Source organism: Sceloporus occidentalis, unplaced genomic scaffold (assembly GCF_023333645.1).
Source record: "Sceloporus occidentalis isolate IW3139 unplaced genomic scaffold, rSceOcc1.0.p SCAF_13, whole genome shotgun sequence".
Lineage (NCBI taxonomy): Eukaryota > Metazoa > Chordata > Lepidosauria > Squamata > Phrynosomatidae > Sceloporus > Sceloporus occidentalis.
In genome coordinates this window covers 17034985-17056317 of record NW_028316993.1, presented here as the reverse complement: position 1 = coordinate 17056317, position 21333 = coordinate 17034985, and the positions used below count along the sequence as shown (strand labels likewise).

Genomic DNA, 21333 nt, shown 5'->3' with positions numbered 1-21333 from the left:
ATCATATCCTTTAGAAATGTGCTATTTGGTTGCTGTGCAACTTCAAGCCATTTCTGACTTATGGCAAGCCTGTGCCAAATCTAATTTTGCATTTTCTTGGTTCACCCAGTGGGTTTTCATGGCCCCAGCAGTGATGTGAATCCTGAACTCCCAATGTCTGAGGGTGCATCTGCACTGCAGAAATAATGCAGTTTGACACCACTTTAAGTGCTGTAGTTCCATCCTATGGATTCCTGGGATCTGTACTTTTACAAGGTGTTTCATCCTTCTCTGCCAAAAAGTGCTGGTGCCTCACAAGATTAGAACTTCCAGGAGTTTTTAGGATGGAGCCATGGCAGTTAAAGTGGCATCAAACTGCATTATTTCTACAGTGTAAAGTCACCCCTCGTCCAACATTCACACCATTACAAATCTAGTGCACCCACCTGTGGTTGGAATCATTCTTTTTGGGGGATGACAGCTCCAGAATCCTCTACCTGGAATGAATGGCTGGGGGATTCTGGGAGTTGTCATCCCAAATAAAAGAATCCCCCCCAAGCTTTAGTCAGGCAGAACACCCTTTTCCATTTTTTGCTGTTATCTCTCAAAGCCTCTCAGGAAAATGAGTTGGCAGTAATTTATTACTAATTATAGATATGTTCCAGTTTCTTTTTTCTTCACTTCCCACTTTCCCACTTTGTTCTCAGCTTACTAGCTGCAAATGCAAAGGGCAAAAGTCGTTTGCACTCCATTGACAAAGCATGGGAGAAAGGAGAGGAGAGGTAGTGATCTTGTTCTTCCCAGTAGACTCAGGCAAAAGCAAAATACTGCGGCCTCTCCTAAAATGTGTGTTCTTCCTCATGAGTAACTTTTGCCATCTCAATGTGTTGTTTGGCCACGTGTGTCCCAGTTTTCTTCTCTGAACGGTTGGAGAGTATGTTGTAGATAAAAACACCCTTCAGCCGTTCTGAGTGAAACAAGTAATTAATTTATTCTGGAAAGCTGCACTAGGGAAATCCATAGCAAGTTAAGGAACAACACGGCTGGCGTTTTTGAATCTCCAGCTTCCCGCTGGATTACCTTAAGATGGAGGAGCTATTGCGGGGGTCTGTTTCCAATAATAATAATAATAATAATGACACCATCTTTCCTAAATAATTTTTTGCAGCCTGAGCGATTTATTCTTTACACCGGAAGTATGCATCGGATGAACTCTATGATTCAAATGAACATTTTCAGTACACTTTGTACGCTCTGCCTAACAGCGCCGTGTCAGTGCCTTGGGAAAGGCAAGACAACGGTTTTATTTGCCACTAGAAGAGTGCAGATTCGTTCCTCCACTGAGAATTTTTACCTCTGCAACCTGACAACCCAAATTGATTCCTTTATTATAGAGTGGACAGCTTCATGAAACATCCAGCCGAACCTAAACGCATATGCTTTCTTGCTCTAAAAAGGCCTTTGCAGGTATGGACCCTGAAACAGTGGCAGGGGAGGCAGAGGAGGGCTCAAGAATCCCCTAAGACTAGATTGGAATGATCATGAGAAATTGGACCACCAACTGAATAGTTGAAACTTCTCACTCAAATGTGTACTAAATGGTCTCATTCTACAACAGTTTTGAAGATACTCGGGCATCATTTGCACTGCAGAAACAATAAAGTTTGACACCACTTTAATTGCCATGGCTCAGTGCTGTGGAATACTGAGAATTTGTAGTTTGCTGTGGCACCAGAGCATTCTGAATGAGAAGGCTAAAATAGCTCACAATACTACAAATCCCAGAATTCTCTAGCATTGAGCCATGGCCATTACAGCAATGTTAAACTGCATTATTTCTACAGTGCAGACGAAGCCTCAGATAGGTAGAATTTAAAGATATAGCCATGTTAGTCTGTAGGATTAGAGATTTAGCGAGATCTTGTAGCACCTTTGACACTAACTGCAAGAACGCAGTTGGGAGCATAAGGTTTGGTAGACTAAAGTTTACTTCCTTAGATGCATCTGAGGAAGTAGACATTAGTCTACGAAAACTCATGCTGCCCACTTCTTTCTTTCAGTTAATCTCGCAGGAGCTATAAGATCTCTACATCTGTGAAGCCTCAGATTGCTAAAGCTTCAGGAGGAGGAGGAGGATAATTATGATTTTTACATGCAACATACTGTGTGTTTTCTTTTGTCAAAGTATACCAGATAGTAGTCAAAGTAAATAATGATCTGGAGGTCAATATGGGCCTGCCACCTTAAAAACAGTTCCAGGAGGATGCCTTTCTGCAAGCGTTCGGTTTGGACCTCTGGAAGAATGATCTGTCCCTGGCCTATCCCTTCAGCCTGTTGGACAATGAGGAAAAGGGAGCTAGAGGATGAGCATGGATAGTGGAAGATGTTGGAAAGAGAACGAACAAGAGAAAGCAAGTTGGCAGCAAAGAGGATTGGCAGCAAGAGACAGCAAAGAGGGTTGGCAGAAGGAGGCATTGAGGAAATGCAGCGACGTCATTTCGAAGAGGCTTCAGTCCTGCCTAGTGTTCTGCAAAAGAATACACCATGGAAATTGGGCCATCAATGGAAGGATAGAAAAGATTCCCCATTATCAGGAATAAACTCTTCCAGAACATGGCCACATAGCCAGAAAAACCCACAAAAAACTATGGATGCCAGCCGTGAAAGTCTTCGACTTCTCGTTCCCCATCTTTATTTGCTTCTCTCCTTTATTAGAACCAACTCAAATGGAATTGTAAAGAGACCAAACATTTGAGTTTGCTAAGAGCAGATAACAGGCTGCAGCTAGAAAGGGCAAGGAAGGTACAGACATTGTTAACCCACCCACAGCCTGTCAACTACTGAGAGACTAAGCCTATAACTCAGATGGAGAGCCCATGGGCATTTTCTCTGTACGGCCAGCCATCCGTTGAGCGGGAAACCAAGCATCGGAAATGCAGCACAGCAAAAGCAACGCAACGATCCGAAATCAGCTTTGCTGGGGCAAAAAAGGCTTCAGATTCACCCCTTGAAAATGCCAATGGCTCTGTTCAGGCAGGCTTTTCATGGGATGGGTATTGTGATTTTATTGTGGTTTTAATATTTGTAATTTTATATTGTTTTTAGCTGCTGTTTTAATTTTTTTTTAATTGCAATGTGTTTTTAAAATTGTTATTGGGTCCCTTCGGGGAGAAAGGCGGGATAGAAAATAATAAAATAATAAAATAAGTAATGGCAACCAGGTGACAGCAGTCTGGATTAAGACTGCAGGGTTGACATGGCAATGAAGGGAAGAGAAAGATGGCAAAGCAGATCATGAAGGACTCAGCATCTTTTCAGACACAAAAGGCCCCAGAGTCCATCCCAGCATTTCCAGTTGAACAAGTCTGGAACTGGGGACCCCCTAAAAGTTGAAGGAAACAGTGCTGGATGGATGGTTTGGCTCCCTATAAGTTAGTTTCCTGACTCTGTTTGTTAGGATAGAGGGAAGTCAGGAAAGTACTGCAAAGTAGGAATTGGGGAAGGATTCCATAAATTCTCCATATCAGTCGATCAGTTGCCATTTCCGCCGCAGCAATTCACAAGGCATTGCTAATTGTATTGACTTGCACATACTGGCCCTTTGCTCCCCATGTTTTGGCTTAACAAGCTGGAATTTCACTTCCTTTGCTCCAGAATGTCACTTGCCATGTTTTAAATTTTTATTCATTGATGTCTCCAAGTGCTGTTCTTTCTCTCCGCATCAAAGGAGCAGACGTGACTGTGAATGGCAGTAATGTTTCTCATTGTGCTTTCTCTCCCTCTTTTTCTCTCTGTGTTATTACTGTAGCTTGTTCGGTTTAGACTGCTTGGAGGAGCAAAGACAAGCTCGGCGGCGGTTCGTTGCATATCATCATTTCATTACAAGGAAAGGAATGACTGAAGGCGTCCTTGACAACTGGCAACCTTATTTATCTTTTCTCTACATGACATTCCTGATGAAATGAGTATTTTACACCACTTACTCTCAAGCACACATTTATAATACACAAAGCCTCTTTCGACTCACAATAACAGATTGCTTTAAAAGACAGTGGCCACTATGGACTAATAGAGCAAACATGACGAAGGATCTTGTGGCATCTTTAAAGATTAAAAGATTCCTTGTGGCCGGAGCGTTTCCTGGACTAGAGCCAATGCTAGCAGGTGGGTAAAGCAGCAGCTTTCGGAAGCAGACAGATGGGATCGTTCTGGCTTTTGATTTCCTTAGCCAACACATTTGGCCCAACAATAATTTCATTTGCCAGATGAGAACATGGCCCTCAAACTCGGTCGTCATTACTGCAACCTTGTTGTTCTGTGACTTCAAGTTGACTCTGACTTAAATTGACCCTATTATAGAGCCGAGATTTTTTCTGAGAAGGTTTGCCATTCCCTTCCTCTGAGGGTGAGAGTGTGTGATTTACTCCAAGTCAGTTTTTAGGACTGAGCAGGGATTTGAACCCAGGTCCTGATCTCAGCACTCAAACCACTATGGAGTTTATCAGACAAGGGAAATTGGAAGTATAATCCAATGGCAATCCGAATGCAATCATGAGGTTCCATGTTATTGTGTGATAGACTACCACACGCAATTTCGGGCAATGGCACGCTATTTTCGGGCAATGGGAAGTCAGTTTGAACGCAATTCGAATTCACGTAAATTCACTGAACTAGCAAATTCACGTGAATGCGTTCTGACCCCACTTTCTTTTCATTCGAAATTAAGAGAAATTCCTCCCGTGTGATAAACTCCTATGCTGGCAAAGCCAAATCTCAGTTCCTGTAATGGAAACTCAATAGGATTTTGCTAAGATTTCAGAGAGTGACCTCCAAGAGGTATATAGATCCACATTGGTATGGGTTGAGGTACGGTAAACTAGTGCTGGAAAACTCATAGCCTTCTAGGTGACTCATTGTCCCCAGCCAGCATGGGGACGATGGGAGCTGTAATCTCATGACAAGGACCATTTCCCTCTTGTCCATAATCTGTGGGGCCACTGGCCATGAAATGCAGCCCTAACCAGCATAGCCAATGTTGAAGAATGCTGGGAGTTGTAATCTAACAGTAGCCGGTGGCTTACCAGGATTCCCAACTCTGTTAGTACAGTTAGCCTTCCACATTTGTGGGTTTGACTTTTGTGGATATGATTACCCACAGATTTAATTAATATGTTCTGTCTAGGAATCTCTAGGTCCTTCATCGCAACTCTGCCAAAGACTGACCATAGAGTCACACTGGAGGACCTAGAGATTCCTAGATGAAACACTTGCCCCCCAGGAGGTAGTATTGACAGCTTTGAGAGGGAACTTTGAAGTTTGCAGAAGTCTGTGAATACATCAGAAAAAGAAACCTGAAAGGGACATTCCTCAGACATTTTACTGACAAGCCCAAGCACTCTGCACTGCAACGTTTTACTGCAGCCATTTCTTCTGTATGAAATTTCCTCTGTATGAAGGTATGTGCCATAGCCACTCACTTTTCTTCATTCTTATTTATTAAGAATATTTTCCAATGTGTCTTCATTAATAATATTAAAAGTCAAAAAATTCAATAAAACAAAATCACAGTAACGAAACCATTTGAGAAGCAGCAGAACAAAATGGAACGTACTAATCAACACGACCAAAACTTAAAACGCCTGGATAAACGCCAAGGTTTTACCCTGGGGCCAAAAAGCATTGCAACCCTTGCATCAGTTCAAACTTAATAACAGCAGCAGTAATATCTATTTAAAATGTTTCAACGCTGTCTTTCATTTAATGGTTATATACACCGTAATCGATGGAACAAGTAGGCTCTGCGTTCTGCCAAGATCCTGTTCCCCTTTTGCAAAAGCTTTCCTTAGCAGTCAGCCCAAGTAGCGCCAAGGCAATTATGATATTTGCCAGGGTACAGTCCAGTTGTTCCCATCCATACCAATCCCATTATCCTCTGTGCAGGAGGAGATGATGGGAGCTGTAGTCCAACACGGCCGGGAGAGCGCCAGGTTGAAGGAGAAGCTTACATAATCGTCTGTTGTTTATTGACTGTTTACTTGCTTGATCTTCCCGGCGCTGGGCTGTTTAAATATTTGAAGGGATGTCATATTGTGGAGGGAGCAAGCTTGTTTTCTGCTGCTCCAGAGACTAGGACCCGGAGCAATGGATGCAAGCTGCAGGAAAAGAGATTCCACCTCAACATTAGGAGGACCATCCTGACAGTAAGGACTGTTCGACAGTGGAACAAACTCCCTTGGAGTGTAGTGGAATCTCCCTCCTTGGAGGTCTTTAAACAGAGGCTGGATGGCCATCTGTCAGGGATGCTTTGATTGAGAGTTCCTGCATGGCAGAATGGGGTTGGACTGGATGGCCCTTGCGGTTTCTTCTAGCTCTATGATTCTATGATCTATGATTCTATGAAAGAAGTGCATTACGATTTCACTTGAATTAAGCCTCAAAGGCTTTAATTCTCCATTATTATTGTCAAGCACACTGTGAATGTGCCACTTTCCTAGATATGAAATGCTTTGAGATGAACAAGCGAATGGCTGTGTATACTTGTGTATAAGTCTAGAAACTGTAGTCAAAAAGATTGACCCAAAAGACCTGACCTGACTTATCTATGGGTTCAGTGTAAGTACTGTACTTTAGCTCCTATTTAAAAAGGTGAAAGGCAAGAGTGCAATCTGTCCTGGAAGCCCTGACCTCCTTCCGCTCTCATCTTCAGTATGATCCCATAAAGTCATGCCTGCTGGTCTTTTGTAAGTTCTTTGACATTGTTTTCCTTTGGTTCAAGCCCTTTGTTGCACACCCCTAAGTCTTACCCCCGACTTATCCAAGGCTCATATCAAAGAAGCCAGCATAGCTTTGAAAGCTTGCGTCGTGGATTTTTTGGGGGCATTTTGGTTGGTCTCATAAAGGTATCACTTTTTTGTTGAGGGTTCTGGAGCTGCCCTTAGGGAACCTTGGAGGTGGCTGCCTCATCCCTCTGCCAGTCGATTAATCGCTTTCTTAGCCCCCAAAATAACCTCAAAGGGCGGAGAGTCAGTTTCACCATGGTTTTGCCCCTATGGGCCCTTTGAGAACCAGGATAGTCCTCCTTTAAAAAAAACACACAACAAAAACAGGAGTCTTCATCTGTGGTGAAGAAGCCGGTGTAGCTCTGAAAGCTTGTAAGATGGGTTTTTGTGCCTTTTAGTTGGTCTTATCAAGGTATCCATATTTTGTGGGACCCTTTTCATACCGCTAAGGGTCATGGAGATGCATTGAGCCCCAGGAAACTTTGGAGGTAGCACCCCTACCACACCCTTCTGCCAATCGATCAATCAATCAATCAATCAAAATAATCTCAAAGGGTGGAGGGTTAGTTTCATCATGGCTTTGCCCCTCCGGGTCATCTGAGGACCAGGAGAATAATCAATCAATCGGTTACTGTCATCACTTTGTTGTCCCCAAAATAACTTCGAGGACTGGTGATTGCAGTCCATTTCTGGGTCATTCGAGGACCAGGAGAGGCCTCCTTTAAAACACACACACACACAAAACAGAAGTCTGTGACGAAGAAGCCGGTGTAGCACTGAAAGCTTGCAGGATGGATTTTTTGTGTATTTTAGTTGGTCTTATAAAGGTATCCCTTTCGGAGGGAAGGAGGAGGGTTTAAAATAGCCCCGCCCAGGGGGAGGGTTGGAGGAGCCTAAGGCCTGCCCGCGGCGTCCGATTGGCCGCTTGGGTTTGCGGGGCGGGGAGAGGGCGGGGAAACCCCGCCCTCTCCCCGCCCCGCAAACCCGAGCGGCCAATCGAACGCCGCGGGCAGGCCTTAGGCTCCTCCCCCTCTGCTTCCCCGCGCGAACTGGGCACCAGACGCCGCAGGCGGTCGAAGAGGAAGGTTCTCCGCCTGTCCTCCGCGGAGCAAAACACAGCCTGGGCTCTTGGTGCAGTTTCTCCCCTTAGGAGCCCTCCAGCAACTGGGCTTCTTCGCCTTCTTCGCGATGCCTCTCGCCCAGCTGGGAGCCGAGCCTTGGCCCGATGTGGAGCTGGTCGACATGGAGCTGGACGCGGCGGAGGTGAGCCTTAGCAGGGGCCCCCGGATGGGAAGGGCGAAGGCGGGGGGACCTGGGTCTTCTTCTCCCTTGGCTCAGGGCAGACAAGGCGGAGGTCCCTCTGGGAGGAAGAAGAGAAGGAGGCTCCTCCAGGGTTGGTCTGCAGTAAATAGCAGCAGCAGCAGCAGCAAGGCGAGGATCCGCACTGCTTTTGCCTTGTCGCGGGATCATCGCGGGGCAGTTGCGGGTTGGAAGGAGGGAAGAAGCAGCGAAGGGGTTTCTCTCTCTCTTTTTCCCTATTCAAACCTCTGTTGCCCTTGGCTGCAAAAAGAATCCCCCTGTTGCTCCCCCATTTATATGTTTATACAGTATTATATATATGTGTGTGCGTGCGTGTGTGTATAAGCATTCAACTATATATATATGTATGTATGTATGTATGTATAAACATATTGATAAATACTCAAATTAGAATGACATACTGGGTCTCCCTCTCAATATATATATATATACACACTTAGACTTATAAACACTCAACCCAGAATGACATACTGGGGTCTCTCTCTATATCTATCTATCTATCTATCTATCTATCTATCTAGTATATATACATAAATATATAAACATATATTTATTAACGTTCAAATCAGAATTACACACTGAGTCTCTCTCTCTCTCTCTCTCTCTCTCTCTATATATATATATATATATATATTACTATATATATATACACACACACACACACATAAATATATAAATGTATTGATAAATACTCAGAATGACATACTGGGTCTCCCTCTCAATACATATCTATATATATTTAGACTTATAAACACTCAACCCAGAATGACATACTGGGGTCTCTCTATATCTATATCTATATCTATCTATCTATCTAAGTATATATACATAAATACATAAACATATATTTATAAACACTCAACTCAGAATGACACACTGGGTCTCTCTCTCTCTTTAAATATATAAATATATAAACATATATATTTGAATAAATATGAAAATACATACACATATATACGTGTGTTTATTTATACATATATGTATATATATATATGTATATATGTATGTATATATTTAAACAGGCAGAGAAACACACACACACACACGTATGTATGTATGTATATATTTGTTGTTGTGTGACTTATGGGGACCCTAAGGCAAACCTATCCTGGGGTTTTCTTGGCAAGATTTGTTCAGAGGAAGTTTGCCATTGCCTTCCCCTGAGGCTGAGAGAGTGTGACTTCTTGCCCACTGGGTTTTCATTGCCGAGCCGGGAATCAAACCCTGGTCTCCAGTTTCGTAGTCCAACATTGAAACCAGTATGTCATGCTGGGGGTCTCTCTCTCTCTCTCTATACACACACACACACACACACACACACACACACAGAGTGTGTGTGTGTGTGTGTGTGTGTGTGTGTATATATATATATATATATATATTCCCATATGATTTAATGTTTAGGATTCTTGGTTGAGAAAGCAGCATTAAAAGGAACTGTCCCAGGCAGCTTCCTCTCCTCCCCAATTGAAGAAACCTGATCCTCAGCATTGATCCGATCAATATGTGTTGCAAAGAACTGCACCAGACTCTCTCCTTCCTCTGTAATGGTTCTGGCCTCCTTCCTTTCTGTTTTCCTTCCTCCTTTGGTTTGGAGAAGGTTTGAGTAACATGGGCTGCATCCACACTGCAGAAAATAATCCAGGTTGACATTGCTTTAACTGCCCTGGCTCCATGTGGCGCCAGAGCTGACAGAGAAGGCTAAAATGTGTCACCAAACTACAAGTCCCAGGATTCCATAGGATCCACTTAAAGTAGTTTCGGATTGCATTATTTCTGCAGTGTAGATGCAACCGCAGTTATTCTTGTTAAGAAAAAGAGAGGAAGGTTGCGAATGTTGTTGTTATATGCCTTCAAGTTGTTTCCAACTCATGGCAACCCTTATTGGGGTTTTCTTGGCAAGAATTGTTCAGAAGAGGTTTGCCATTGCCTTCCCTTGAGGCTGAGAGAGTGTGACTTGGCCAGGGTCACCCAGCAGGTTTGTAGTTTGATACTACTTGAACTACCAAGGCGCTATCCTACAAAATCCTGGGATTTCTAGGTTAGGGAGCCACCAGCAGTCGTTGGCAGTGAAGGCTCAAGACAGTGTAAAACTACAAATCTCAGCAGACCCTAGGATGCAGCTGTGACCCTTAAAAGTAATGCCAAGTCTGCATTACTTCTGCAGTGTGGACACACTCTTGGTTATTCTTGTTCAGAAGTATGTTAGAGATGCTTATATTGGGTTTTATTCCTCCTGCCTTGGAAATGAGGCATTTAGTGCCATCCAGGGATTTTGATTTGCGGTGCCAAGATGGTGATGGTTGTGACCTCAAGGGATGGCATCCTTATGGGTTTTGCATCTGGGCTCGGCCTGGAGAGATGGAAGGCCAAGCTTCTCCAGGGACTGAGTTATTTTAAGGACAGGACTCATTCTTGGATCAAATGTCTGCAAAATTTGTGGCTTCTCGCTTGTGATCCCGCTTCTTTAACTCTTGGAACAGCTTCCTGCTAAGAGCTGGTATGAATTCACAAGGTATGTGGAGAAGGTGAGTGAGGAATTGGGATTAGGAAAGGTCACAGAGATAACTCATATAAAGTACATGCAAGCGGAAGATACAATCCTGTGTATTTTGCCTCATTGAACAAACCGACACTTGGCAGTGTGTGTGTATACGGGAAAGAAAGAAAAAAGGAATGAGAGTGACTGGGTGTGTTAGAGAACCCCTGTGAAAGTGGCGTGAATGCACCACACTTTAAAGGTCTTTCAGCAACTGTAGTGTGAGTTGTGGGGGACAGAATTGGTGTAGTAATTTGTGTGTTGGACTAGGAACTCTGGGAAACTCTGGGTTCAAATCCTTGCTCATATCCCACTGGCTGACCTTAGGCAAGTCACACTCGGTTCAGCCTCAGAGGAAGGCAGTGGCAAACCTTCTCTGAATCATTCTCACTACGCTACTGGAAAATTGGAGTTGTGTTGGCGCATAACAGCAATTGCAACTGCAGTGCCAGGTGTCCTGTGGAACTCAGGAGGGGAAACTACAGCTTTCTCCCTCCTCCTCCTCCTGCCTTTGTGAGGACCAGAGAAAGCCTGCCATGCTGATTATGCCATTCACACTGGCTTCTCTCAGCTGCCAGGGGGGGGATTGGCATCCGTAGAATAACCCACATGTTTTACATTTGTAAGCGTTAGAAACCCTATATCAGGTGTAGGGAACCTGTAATTCACCAGACAATGGTTCCCATCATCCCCAGTTGGACATCTTGGCTAGAGTACAAGGGAGCTGGATTCCAATAGCCATGGGTTCCTTGGGTTGCCCAAAACAGTGTTCCAGTTTCTGTTAATTAGGGTTTTTATGGGACTTTGGAAAGACTTGGCACAAGGAAAGCCGTGACTAGTAGCATAGGCTGTTGTTGTTGTTGTGTTTAATTATTATCAAACAAAACCCAAAGGACCCTATGTAGGGAGATCTTGTAGCAGCTTTGAGACTAACTGAAATGAAGAAGTTGACAGCATGAGCTTTCATAGGCTTCACTCTACTTCCTCCGATGCTTTATTAACTCTTAGGTTAAGAGTTAAATGCCCGAAGGAGCATTTAGTTAGCGGAGGACTGGGAATTGTGTCACTTTCCAGATGTGACTGGATTGCCACTCCCATCAGCCCAGGCAGCAGCAAGAAATGCTGGGAGTTGCAGTTCAACAACATACCCATTAGCAGCTAGATAAAGCATGTTGATGCATAATATCCACAACTGCATAACCAAATGCTTTCACTGTTCCCTCAGCATGGAAATGCTGATGTGAGTTTATGTCACTTATTTATAGCTCTGTGCTTTTATTCCAGAAGTGGGCAATTTGTGTTCCTCCAGATATTCTTAGACTGCACCTTCCAATACCTTTCACCGTTAACTGTGCTGGCTAGGGGCTGATGGGTGCTGCAGTCCATCAGTAACTGGAAGGCTCACTGTTCTGTTTGATGATTTCTCATATCAGAAGAGTACAAAGGAGGGCAATGTCACAAGGTTGTTCTGTTCATTAACTAACTGATTTAATGTCTTGCATGCCAGTCACAGTTCATGTGCTGTGAACTCCAGTTCTGTCAGGAATGCTTTTACAAACCTGCAGGGCACAAAACATTTATTTAAATGTTTATATCCAGTATCATGACTGGAAAAAATAGCATAGAAGAAATATTTTTAACCATACCTTGCTTGCAGATGTGGGTAAAAAGCATTAGGAAGCAAAGACTTTAATAAAAAGTGCCAGTGTTGGTGCCAGTTAGGCCTCTAAGGAAGGATGTTCAACAACAACGGGTGCCATAGCAGAAAAGACCCTCTTCCGCAGTGTGCCACCTCCTTGGGCAAGTCACATGCTCTCAGCCTCAGGGGAATGCAACGTCAAACCTCCTGTGAACAGTTCTTGCCAAGAAAACCCCATGATAGGTTCACTTAGGGTTGCCATAAATTAGGACCAACTTGAAAGCACACATACACATGCGCCTACATACAAAATAATTTATTTTGAAATGCCCTTCTTTTGTAAAGTATTGTGTGTGTGGACACATTCCTGCATGCACATGCGCACCAGTGCTAGCCCTTGATCTGTTTAAATGGCACCAGTACTTTCTGTGTCTTAATGTTTGTTCTCAACAGCCGGTTGGTTCAACACAATAAAAGAGTGTTTAAATCTGTTAGATAAAGAGGGAAAGAAAAAACAGGTCTCTCACTCCCCACCACCACCTTCTACTCCTTCCATTTTCTCCCTTCAAAAGCACTAGTTCCCATGGGGTTTCCTCTGATTCTTTTCTTTCCGTCAAAAGAAGAATGTTGCGTCATTATGGAAATAACTCAGTACCTTGAAACACTGTTAAATTGGAAGTTAAGACTCAGATTTTGTTGCTGTGTATTTTTAATTTTTTGAAAAGTATTCCAAAGGGTTGGACCCATCCTTAGGCTGAGTATGGGGCCCTTTCACACTACTTGAGTATAGCATTAAGTATAGCATTTCATGGGGGGGGGGGTTGCAGTTTTGGGAAGGGTACTTTGAATTCTCTGCCAAAGAGCTCTAGTGCCTCATTGAACTGCAAACCCCAGGATTCCATAAGAAGTAGCTAAATATATTCAAGAGTAGCCATGTTGGCCATGCATCAAAATTCAACAAAATCCTCAAGCAGCGATATCATTATTGGCCCAACTCCAAAGCATAAAGTACATTATGAAAGCTTTCAAAGCTTCACTAGCTTCTTCAGTTGGGCAAAGATGTTAAAAAGGCAGCAGTGGCTGCATCCACACTGCAGAAATAATCCAAGTTGACATAACTTTAACTGCCGCGGCTCAATACTATGGAATGTTGGGAATTGTAGTTCTGTGAGGCATTTAGCCTTCTCTCTCAGAGAGCTCTGGTGCCACAGTAAACTGCAAATGTCAGGATTCCTTATCTTTGAGCCATGGCAGCTCAATTGGAGTCAAACCAGATTGTTTCTGCAGCGTGAACACAGCCAATAGTTGCAGGCCTATATTCTGTCTGAGATTCTGTAGCTATGGAAGTTAAAGTGGAATCACAGTGCTATAATTGTCATGTGAAAGGATCTGTGCTTAAGGATAGGGTCCCTTCTATAGTCCGAGATGCTTTTCAGAATAGAGAGTAACATCCCTGCTCCGTACTGGGAGTACACTTAAATTCCTCAGTCACTACTCAAAGAAACACCATATTGTCTCACCATATGACATGGGAATGGTAGCTCTATTCCCTGTTAGGGACAAGATGAAAACTGGCAGTTTGCCTAGTATGTGATGTGTAAGAGAAGCCAGTGCTATTGTATTGTCTGTACTGTGACAAATAACAGGTGTGGGATTAGCTGGACATTTGAAGCATTGTGCAATCGATAGTAGAATTTATAGACTGCAGATTGTAAGCATCATTTTTTCCAGTGCCCCCCACATGTAATAAGCTAGGATATCAAGCAGAGGGCTATGGCCCCATATAGACAGGCCAAAATAAAGCTGCTTTGGGACACTTTGGAAGTATGCTGTTTAAATGATGCATGATTCCTAAGAGTCGGGAAGCTGCCCTAAAGCTGTGCTCTAGTCCTTAAGACTGGATCATGGCTTTGGTGTAGCTTCCGGACTCTTAGGACACATGCATCAGTTAAACAGCATATCTCCAAAGTGACCCGAAGCAGCTTTATTTTGACCTGTCTGTATGGGGCCTATGTTAGATAATGCTTACTCTCCCTGATGTGCTAATGTCCGAATGCTCCTTCAGGTGCATGGGTATGCAGAATTATTCCTGTATATAGCTGACTGGCATAGCGAAAGCTGGGGACCCTTCCTTTTGATATGTGAGTACAGATCCAGGTTTTCCAACCCATGTGTGTTGTGTGTCTTCAAGTCATTTTTGACTTATGGCAACCTTATCACAGTGTTTTCTCGGCAGGTTTCTTCAGAGGGGGTTTGCCATTGCCATCCTCTGAGGCTGAGAGACTGTGACTTGCCCAAGGTTACCTAGTGGGGTTTTCATGCCCAAGTGGGGATTTGAACCCTGCTCTCCATAGTCCAATGCTCAAACCATTCTGCCACATTGGCTTGTAAAAAATCATGGGGTTTTCTTGGCAAGATTTGTTCAGAGGAAGTTTGCCATTGCCTTCCTCTGAGAGCATGTGACTTGCCCAATCTACTAAGAGTTCAAACATTTTGGGTTGCAAGGTGGAAACTATTTTATCACATGAGTCTGGAAAACAAAGGTGTTTAGCTCTCCAAACTATTAAAAACCTCAAATGTAATTTCCTGCCTCCTTCAACTTACATGGCCCTTTATAACTCCATCCTCATCCCATTTCCGAACAAATCTCTTCATCATCTGAATGGCCTTCCCTTTTATTCCATTAGGCTTTGTGTTTGGCTAGGTAGCTCCTTTCTCTGCACGCCAGCCATGCTCTCTGCATAGGCCAGAGCATCAAGTAACGTTGTATATGAGGCCAGTGTGTGGGAAGGACACAGGGGCAAGCAACTGCAGAGAGAACTTGTGTGTTATTCACATCAGATCAGTCAGGATGCTGCCAGGGACCAAGCGTAGTAAATTGGTGCCTTTGTTGATTTGATCCAGCAGTTTAGTTGCATGCAGGTGGCCCTGGGTTCTACCTTTGGTTTCTCTACTTTAAAAATATTGGGCATCAGTTGAGGGGAAAAGATATATTTTAACAATAACTTATTTGTTTTAATTTGTAGGTTACCTTAAGTCCAGGTTTGGGGGAAAACAGGTTATAAATAAAGATGGTAGTGTTGGAAGATGACGATAATGTTCATGATAACCTGGGGAGTCTGGCAGTTGGAAGCCGCCAGTGTTACACAAACTCAAAATATGTTGGCCTTCAACTCCCAGGACCCACATGTGACCCTAGCCATTGGAAAAGATGAGGGTTATAATCTAACACATGTTCCAGACACTAAATTTGGGGTGGCTGATATAGACTTTTCTGGGTAGACCTGCATTCTTATTGTGGCAAATGCTGATGATCGCTTTTAAGTGGGGTGGCTGGCAGCTTTGCTGTTCTTCTGGCTTTGTTTTGCTCTTGTTATCGAGAGTTGCATTCTAATAACCAGAAGAAAGGTTAATGAGAGTCTCTGTGACACACAGCTTTTGTCAGGGCTGGGATTTATTCATTAATCCTGCAGGACAGGCAGCCAGGTGCTTTCTACTGGCTATGGGCTTGGATATTTGAGCACTGTAGCTCAGCTGCCTCTCGTAGACTTCAGTAGGCTGATGGGAAGCTATTGGAGTTTGTATTTTATGGAGGTTCATAAAGATAGATATTGTAGTATTGCCTTTGCATTTAGGCTCTCTGAAACTAACTGTGGTATCATCATAGTGATATGGAGTTTCTCGCAATCCAAAAAGCAAGTAATCGATTGTCTAGCCTTCTCCTCCTGGCAAATAGGCGCCTGCATGATGGAAGATCACTAGCCAGGTACCATCTTGTTTTATCCCAAGGACTCTTGTTGGGGGCAGGGTTGTTGCATCAAGAAGATTCAGTCTAATGGTATTTCTCATGACAGGAGATTTAAGAAGTGACCAAACATCTCCTGATACAACTTTGGAAATACTAGTTCTGCCTGACATAATATTTCATGTCCATGTCTTCTATCTTTTGCTTTCAACAAAATTGTGAAACAGAAGTAGAACTTGTTCAGAGCATCACAAAGCTGTGAGCAGGTCTCTTTTCCAGGTTTTTCTTATTGTTCCAAGTTGCACTTTTATTCCCCATTATCCCCCTGCTAGTTCCATTTCCCCTTCTATGGTACACGCCTGTGTGCCCGCCTTCACACATTATAGAATAATGAAAGTTCTTGATCTTGGGGCATATCTCTTCTACCGTCTCTATGCCTTTCATATTTCTGTAACTGTTGTAGGTTTCCCCCAAAGTATTCTAAGCATTGCAATTGGAGGTTGCTGAAATGTTGGCATTGCAGTTCCCACCTGCTTTTTTTAGAACTGTGTTTCCCACAGTTCCTTGTCCACAGGGTATGATCAGTTTCCGCCTGGGCTACAGATATGCCCTCTCCATAAACTCTTAACAAAAGCCTCAAACCACTTAAGAGAAGGCTATCATGCTCCATGCGTGACACTAATACTGAACCAGCATATCACCCAGCCACACAGAGGGTGTTTGAGTATAACTGGTTCCCTTAGGCTCTCTGCATGTGGTATGTTGTGATCTGGATTACCGGAGTTAACTTGGTTTGTGTGGGTAGGGCTGATAGATGGATAATCCTGCTTTAGAGTGGGTGTTAGTGACCTTCTGATCCTTTCCAGACAAGAAAATCCTGCGATTGTCCTATACATGGAACTCTTCCTTTGTCCTGGGACAATTTGTGTCTTTTTTTTTTAATGAATGTTCAGGTTGATAAAAGAAGGGAGTAGTCTAATCTGTCTGTATTCACTCCAAAAGCAGAGGAGCCCAGCTGAGAAAATTTGATGAAGTTATAGTCCCAAAAAGTAACTTTTCCAAGCTCTGGTGGAAACAATAGAAAGACTTGGGGGCATAAATATTTGCCTTTTAGTAGTTCATCAAACAGTTTTGTGAACAAGTCTACAAAACAGTAACTTCTGTGGGCCGTTTCAATGCACAGCTATTTTCTAGGCTGAAAATGTGTTTGCAGGATTGTTTTGTGTCCAGCTGTTTACATGGTTAGCATGTTTAGTTGCTTGCCTACTCTTAGTACTTTTATTTCTTTTTTAACCCTATGCCACATATAGAATGCTATAATCAAAACATACATACAATGCAAAATATATATCTGGCAGAAGTTAATCATAGAATCATGCTGGAGGACCTACAAATGCCTAGAGCAGTGTTTTCTCTAGGAGCATCTAGGTTTTCCAGCACGACTCGGCCAACTTCTGGCAGAGTTTCACTGAAGGGCCTAAAGACTCCTAGAGAGAACATATTAATCAAACCACAAATAATCAAATCTGCAAAAGTCAAACCTGTAAATGTGGAGAGCCAACTGCATGTTTTGATTATAGTGTTCTATATGTTGTATACAGTTTAAATATACAGTATTAGTCTATTTACAGTGTACAAATCACTTGTTTTTGGTTTTGGTACCTGTGGTGCTTTCTCTGTTGTGATTCTTCACCAATACTGGTCTTTTTTGTTGTTTCTGTTGGCTCTATACCTTGTTTGTGGCTTCCCACTGAGCTTATCTAGATGGCCTTTGCAGTAGTAGAAGGCTGGACTAGGTTAAGTCTTTTATTAAGTGGAAATTGTTTTATGTTCTTAAGCTGCTGAGAACCAACAGTGGCAGGTTCTTCTCTTCGATTTCTGGCCTAGATCCTCTCCCATTGTGACAAAACCCATTTCAATACTGGGACCAGCTCTGAACTAAGACAGTGTAAGGATTTACTAGGCTGGTAGTCCTTAAAAACATAGGGAACTCGTAAGATTTGGCTACCGTCACAATACATATTTTGTGTGACTAGAACAAAAACTCTGACCAGCTGCTTGAATTGTGAGTTAGCATATGGCTCAGTATGGCAAAAGCATTGCTACGTTTAAATCTCTGCCAACGTATGCATTACAGTAACAATAATTGATCTAATATGTGTTTGTTCTCTCTCCTCTCATCCATCTGTCTCCTTGCTAGAGCTCCTCTGTTTGTCGGACAGAAATCTAATGGATACAGTATTCCTAGTTACTGTGTCTCCATGCTGCATAAAGCATGACCTTATACATTTCTGCCTTTAATGCACCTGACAGGGACACAGGTGTTTTTACCATGAAAACAGTATCAGTGGAATAAGTATGGTACTCTGGGACTCTTGCCACAAAGCTCTTTAAAAGGTCTTCTCAAACCTTGGGGTGACTGAGTCACAAGGCATGGGGTGCTATCGTGATTGCATAGTTGGGCGCAGGAGGAAATGTTATGTTTGCGTTTCTCAAGCTGTGCAAGTGTTAGTATCTTAATTTTAGTGATTAATCACAGTATGTGTCTGTGTGTGTTTCCAACTTTAAGGATTATAGCTCCTGGTCCTATTTGCATGGCTGATATCCAGAGAAGAACTTAAGAGTTAGAAGAGACCACAAGGGCCAAAGTGCCATGCAGGAACCCATTGCTAAAGCACCTGTGAGTGGTGGCCACCTGCTTTCTGTTTTAAAACTTCCAACGAAAGAAAATCTGCAACCTTTTCTGACAATGCTATTCTACTTACTGTCAATCAGCCCTTGGAGACAAACAGTCACATTAATCTGTTGCAGATGTCTGCTGCAAAAGCAGAAAAAAGCTTTAATTTTTATTTCCCCTGCTTTCTTTCCCTTCTCGTGCATGCTAAATTTTTTGCTTGTGACTATTTTTCCTTCCGGTACTGTTTGCTCACAATGCCTGTCCATAAATCTTGCTTGGTTAAAATAAAAAGCTACACGTGTGTGCATGTGCGCGCATCGTATACACACATGCCCAAAGAGCGAGCATAACAAAAATGTTATGAACTCATACCTCCTAGCCCATGTTTCCCGGTTGTCCTCTTATGAGATCATCACGACTGCATAGAAAGATGATCGGTGGCATTCAAAACGCAGCAGACATCTTTTGGACATTGTATGGTTGTGGTTAGTGCTGAACTAGGATTAGAGGGAGACCTGGGTGCAAATCCCTTGTGATCCATGTCTTCACTGTATAACCTGCCCCTACCCTACACTTCAGAGTCATTGTAAGGATGTAAAATAAGGGGAGAGTCCTGTGTACCACCCTCAATTACAAGATAAGAGATGCAACTAATAATAAATTATTGTCCACTTGTGTCTAGTGACTCTTCTCCCAATGCCTGCAGTATCTGGAGCAGCTCTTCCTTACAGCTATAAACTCCAAACCCTGCAGTGGCTACATGACAGAGCTGTACATTGCTCTAGCTGTGCTGTTTATGTTGTTGTGCTAGAATCTCCTCTTCTCTTCGCACCAGGCTGTAGAAATTTGAAGCTCCCCACAAAAGGCAAGAAAGTCTTAAGATCCAGCAGGCCAAAGCATCCTGTTTACTCAGAAGTACGTCTTGCCATGTTCAGTGGACGTACTTGGAGGCAAGTGTGCATAGGACTGCAACCTCTTGAGGCTGAAACACCAAGTTAGGAGATTCATGTAGTGCAATTCTTGCTGGGTTTTACTATTCAGACTTGATGGGTTGCAAGCCTGGTTGAGCTGTGTGTGCTTTTTAAATCAAATTACAGTGTGCATAAATAACCAGCCAGTGTGGTGTAGTGGTTTGAGCATTGGAATACAACCCTGGAGGACAGGGTTTGAATTCTTTCTTGGCCATGGAAACCCACTGGGTCACCTTGGGCCAATGGTTCTCAACCTTCCTAATGCCGCGACCCTTTAATACAGTTTCTCATGTTGTGGTGACCCCAACCATACAATTATTTTCATTGCTGCATGCAAATATATGTTTTCCGGTGGTCTTAGGTGACCCCTGTGAAAGGGTCGTTCGACCCCCAGAGGGGTCCCGACCCACAGGTTGGGAACCACTGCCTTGGGCAAATAACACTTTCTCAGCCTCAGAATAAGACAAAGACAACACCCCTCTGAACAAATCTTTCCAAGAAAACCCCATTATAGGGTTGCCTTGGGGCTGCCATAAATTGGAAATGACTTGAAGGCACACAACAACAGAAAACCAGTATGTTGAGGAAAAGACTAAGACTCTTCATCTTTACTTTGTATATGCAGTTGTTTTTAAATTAAAACCCACAGAGGTATTTCCTCTCCGCCACCATTCCTCTGTTGGTCCAAATGGTAGAGCCCATTAAGAACTGCTTTTCATGAATCCTCCAACCATGTTTCAGCTCACTGTCCAGTCATGTATAACAAGTTTGAGATTTATTTCCAGATTCATGGTGGGTCGGGTTGGTCTGTAATAACTTTTCAGTGACATGTCCAAAATATGTGTCTTCGCGCATGCCTTCAAATCACCTGTCAACCTATGCCGACTCCATGAATTTCATACCTTGGATTAAAATGGGATTGCTATAAACATTGTAAGCTGGCCTATACATTGAAGGAAAAGGCGCAGTTCAGGTTTCACTTGGCAGATTTTGTATTATGTTGGAGATCCCCAAGTTGTTCAGTCTGAATCCTGGAATTGTTCTCATTAGCTCTGTGTGTTCCTCCTGTGTTCCCCCCCCCCCCAAAACCACTGTTTAAGAGTTTCCAGTGCTAATGAATTCAGACTTTCATGCCAAGAGGTACACAGGAGCGTAGGACCCTTTAGTGACAACAGCAGGAGCAAAACAGTGGCAAAACACAGTACAATGAACTGCAGTCAACTTGGTTATAGCCATGCTTTCTAAAGGGCTATACCCCTGTGAGGCGGATTTGCTGCAGGGAACCCATTCAGAGTTGAGAGATTGACTGATCATTGTATATTTGCCACCCTCATTGTATAATTAATTTGAATTTTGCTGTCTCCAAAAAGGTTTCATTTATGTATCGGTGAAGAAACCAAGGGTGGGAATTGCATTGAGTTTCTCCCCAGGGTTACTAAACAACATTGAAACTTTGCTGGTACTTTATTATGCTAACATAACAGCAGTGTAGCTGATGTAAATGTAACACAACCAAGCGTGAGCTGGAATGTTCAAGCTGTATTTCATGAAATACACAATCCTTATGCTTCTCTTTATTTTAAAGTGTCTTTAGTCACAGCGGTGTACTGAAAGAGGTCTCCCATACTGTAGAAAGTGGAGGTTTTTGCCAAGGTGGCTTTGCAGGTTCGTCCTCATTCAGGGG

General features: G+C 43.1%; 1 protein-coding gene across 4 annotated transcripts in view; it reads left to right on the top strand.

The window, feature by feature from the left end:
* Positions 1 to 7836: 7836 nt before the first annotated feature.
* LOC149305094 (ribosomal protein S6 kinase 2 alpha) overlaps positions 7837 to 21333 on the top strand; it is an 84213-nt gene continuing 70716 nt past the window's right edge. For all 4 annotated transcript variants that reach the window (XM_089478194.1, XM_089478193.1, XM_089478197.1 and 1 more), the window contains exon 1: positions 7837 to 8021. In XM_089478194.1, the coding sequence (XP_089334320.1) occupies positions 7947 to 8021 (75 nt within the window). In that variant the 5' untranslated portion in view covers positions 7837 to 7946. The remainder of the gene's footprint in view (positions 8022 to 21333) is intronic.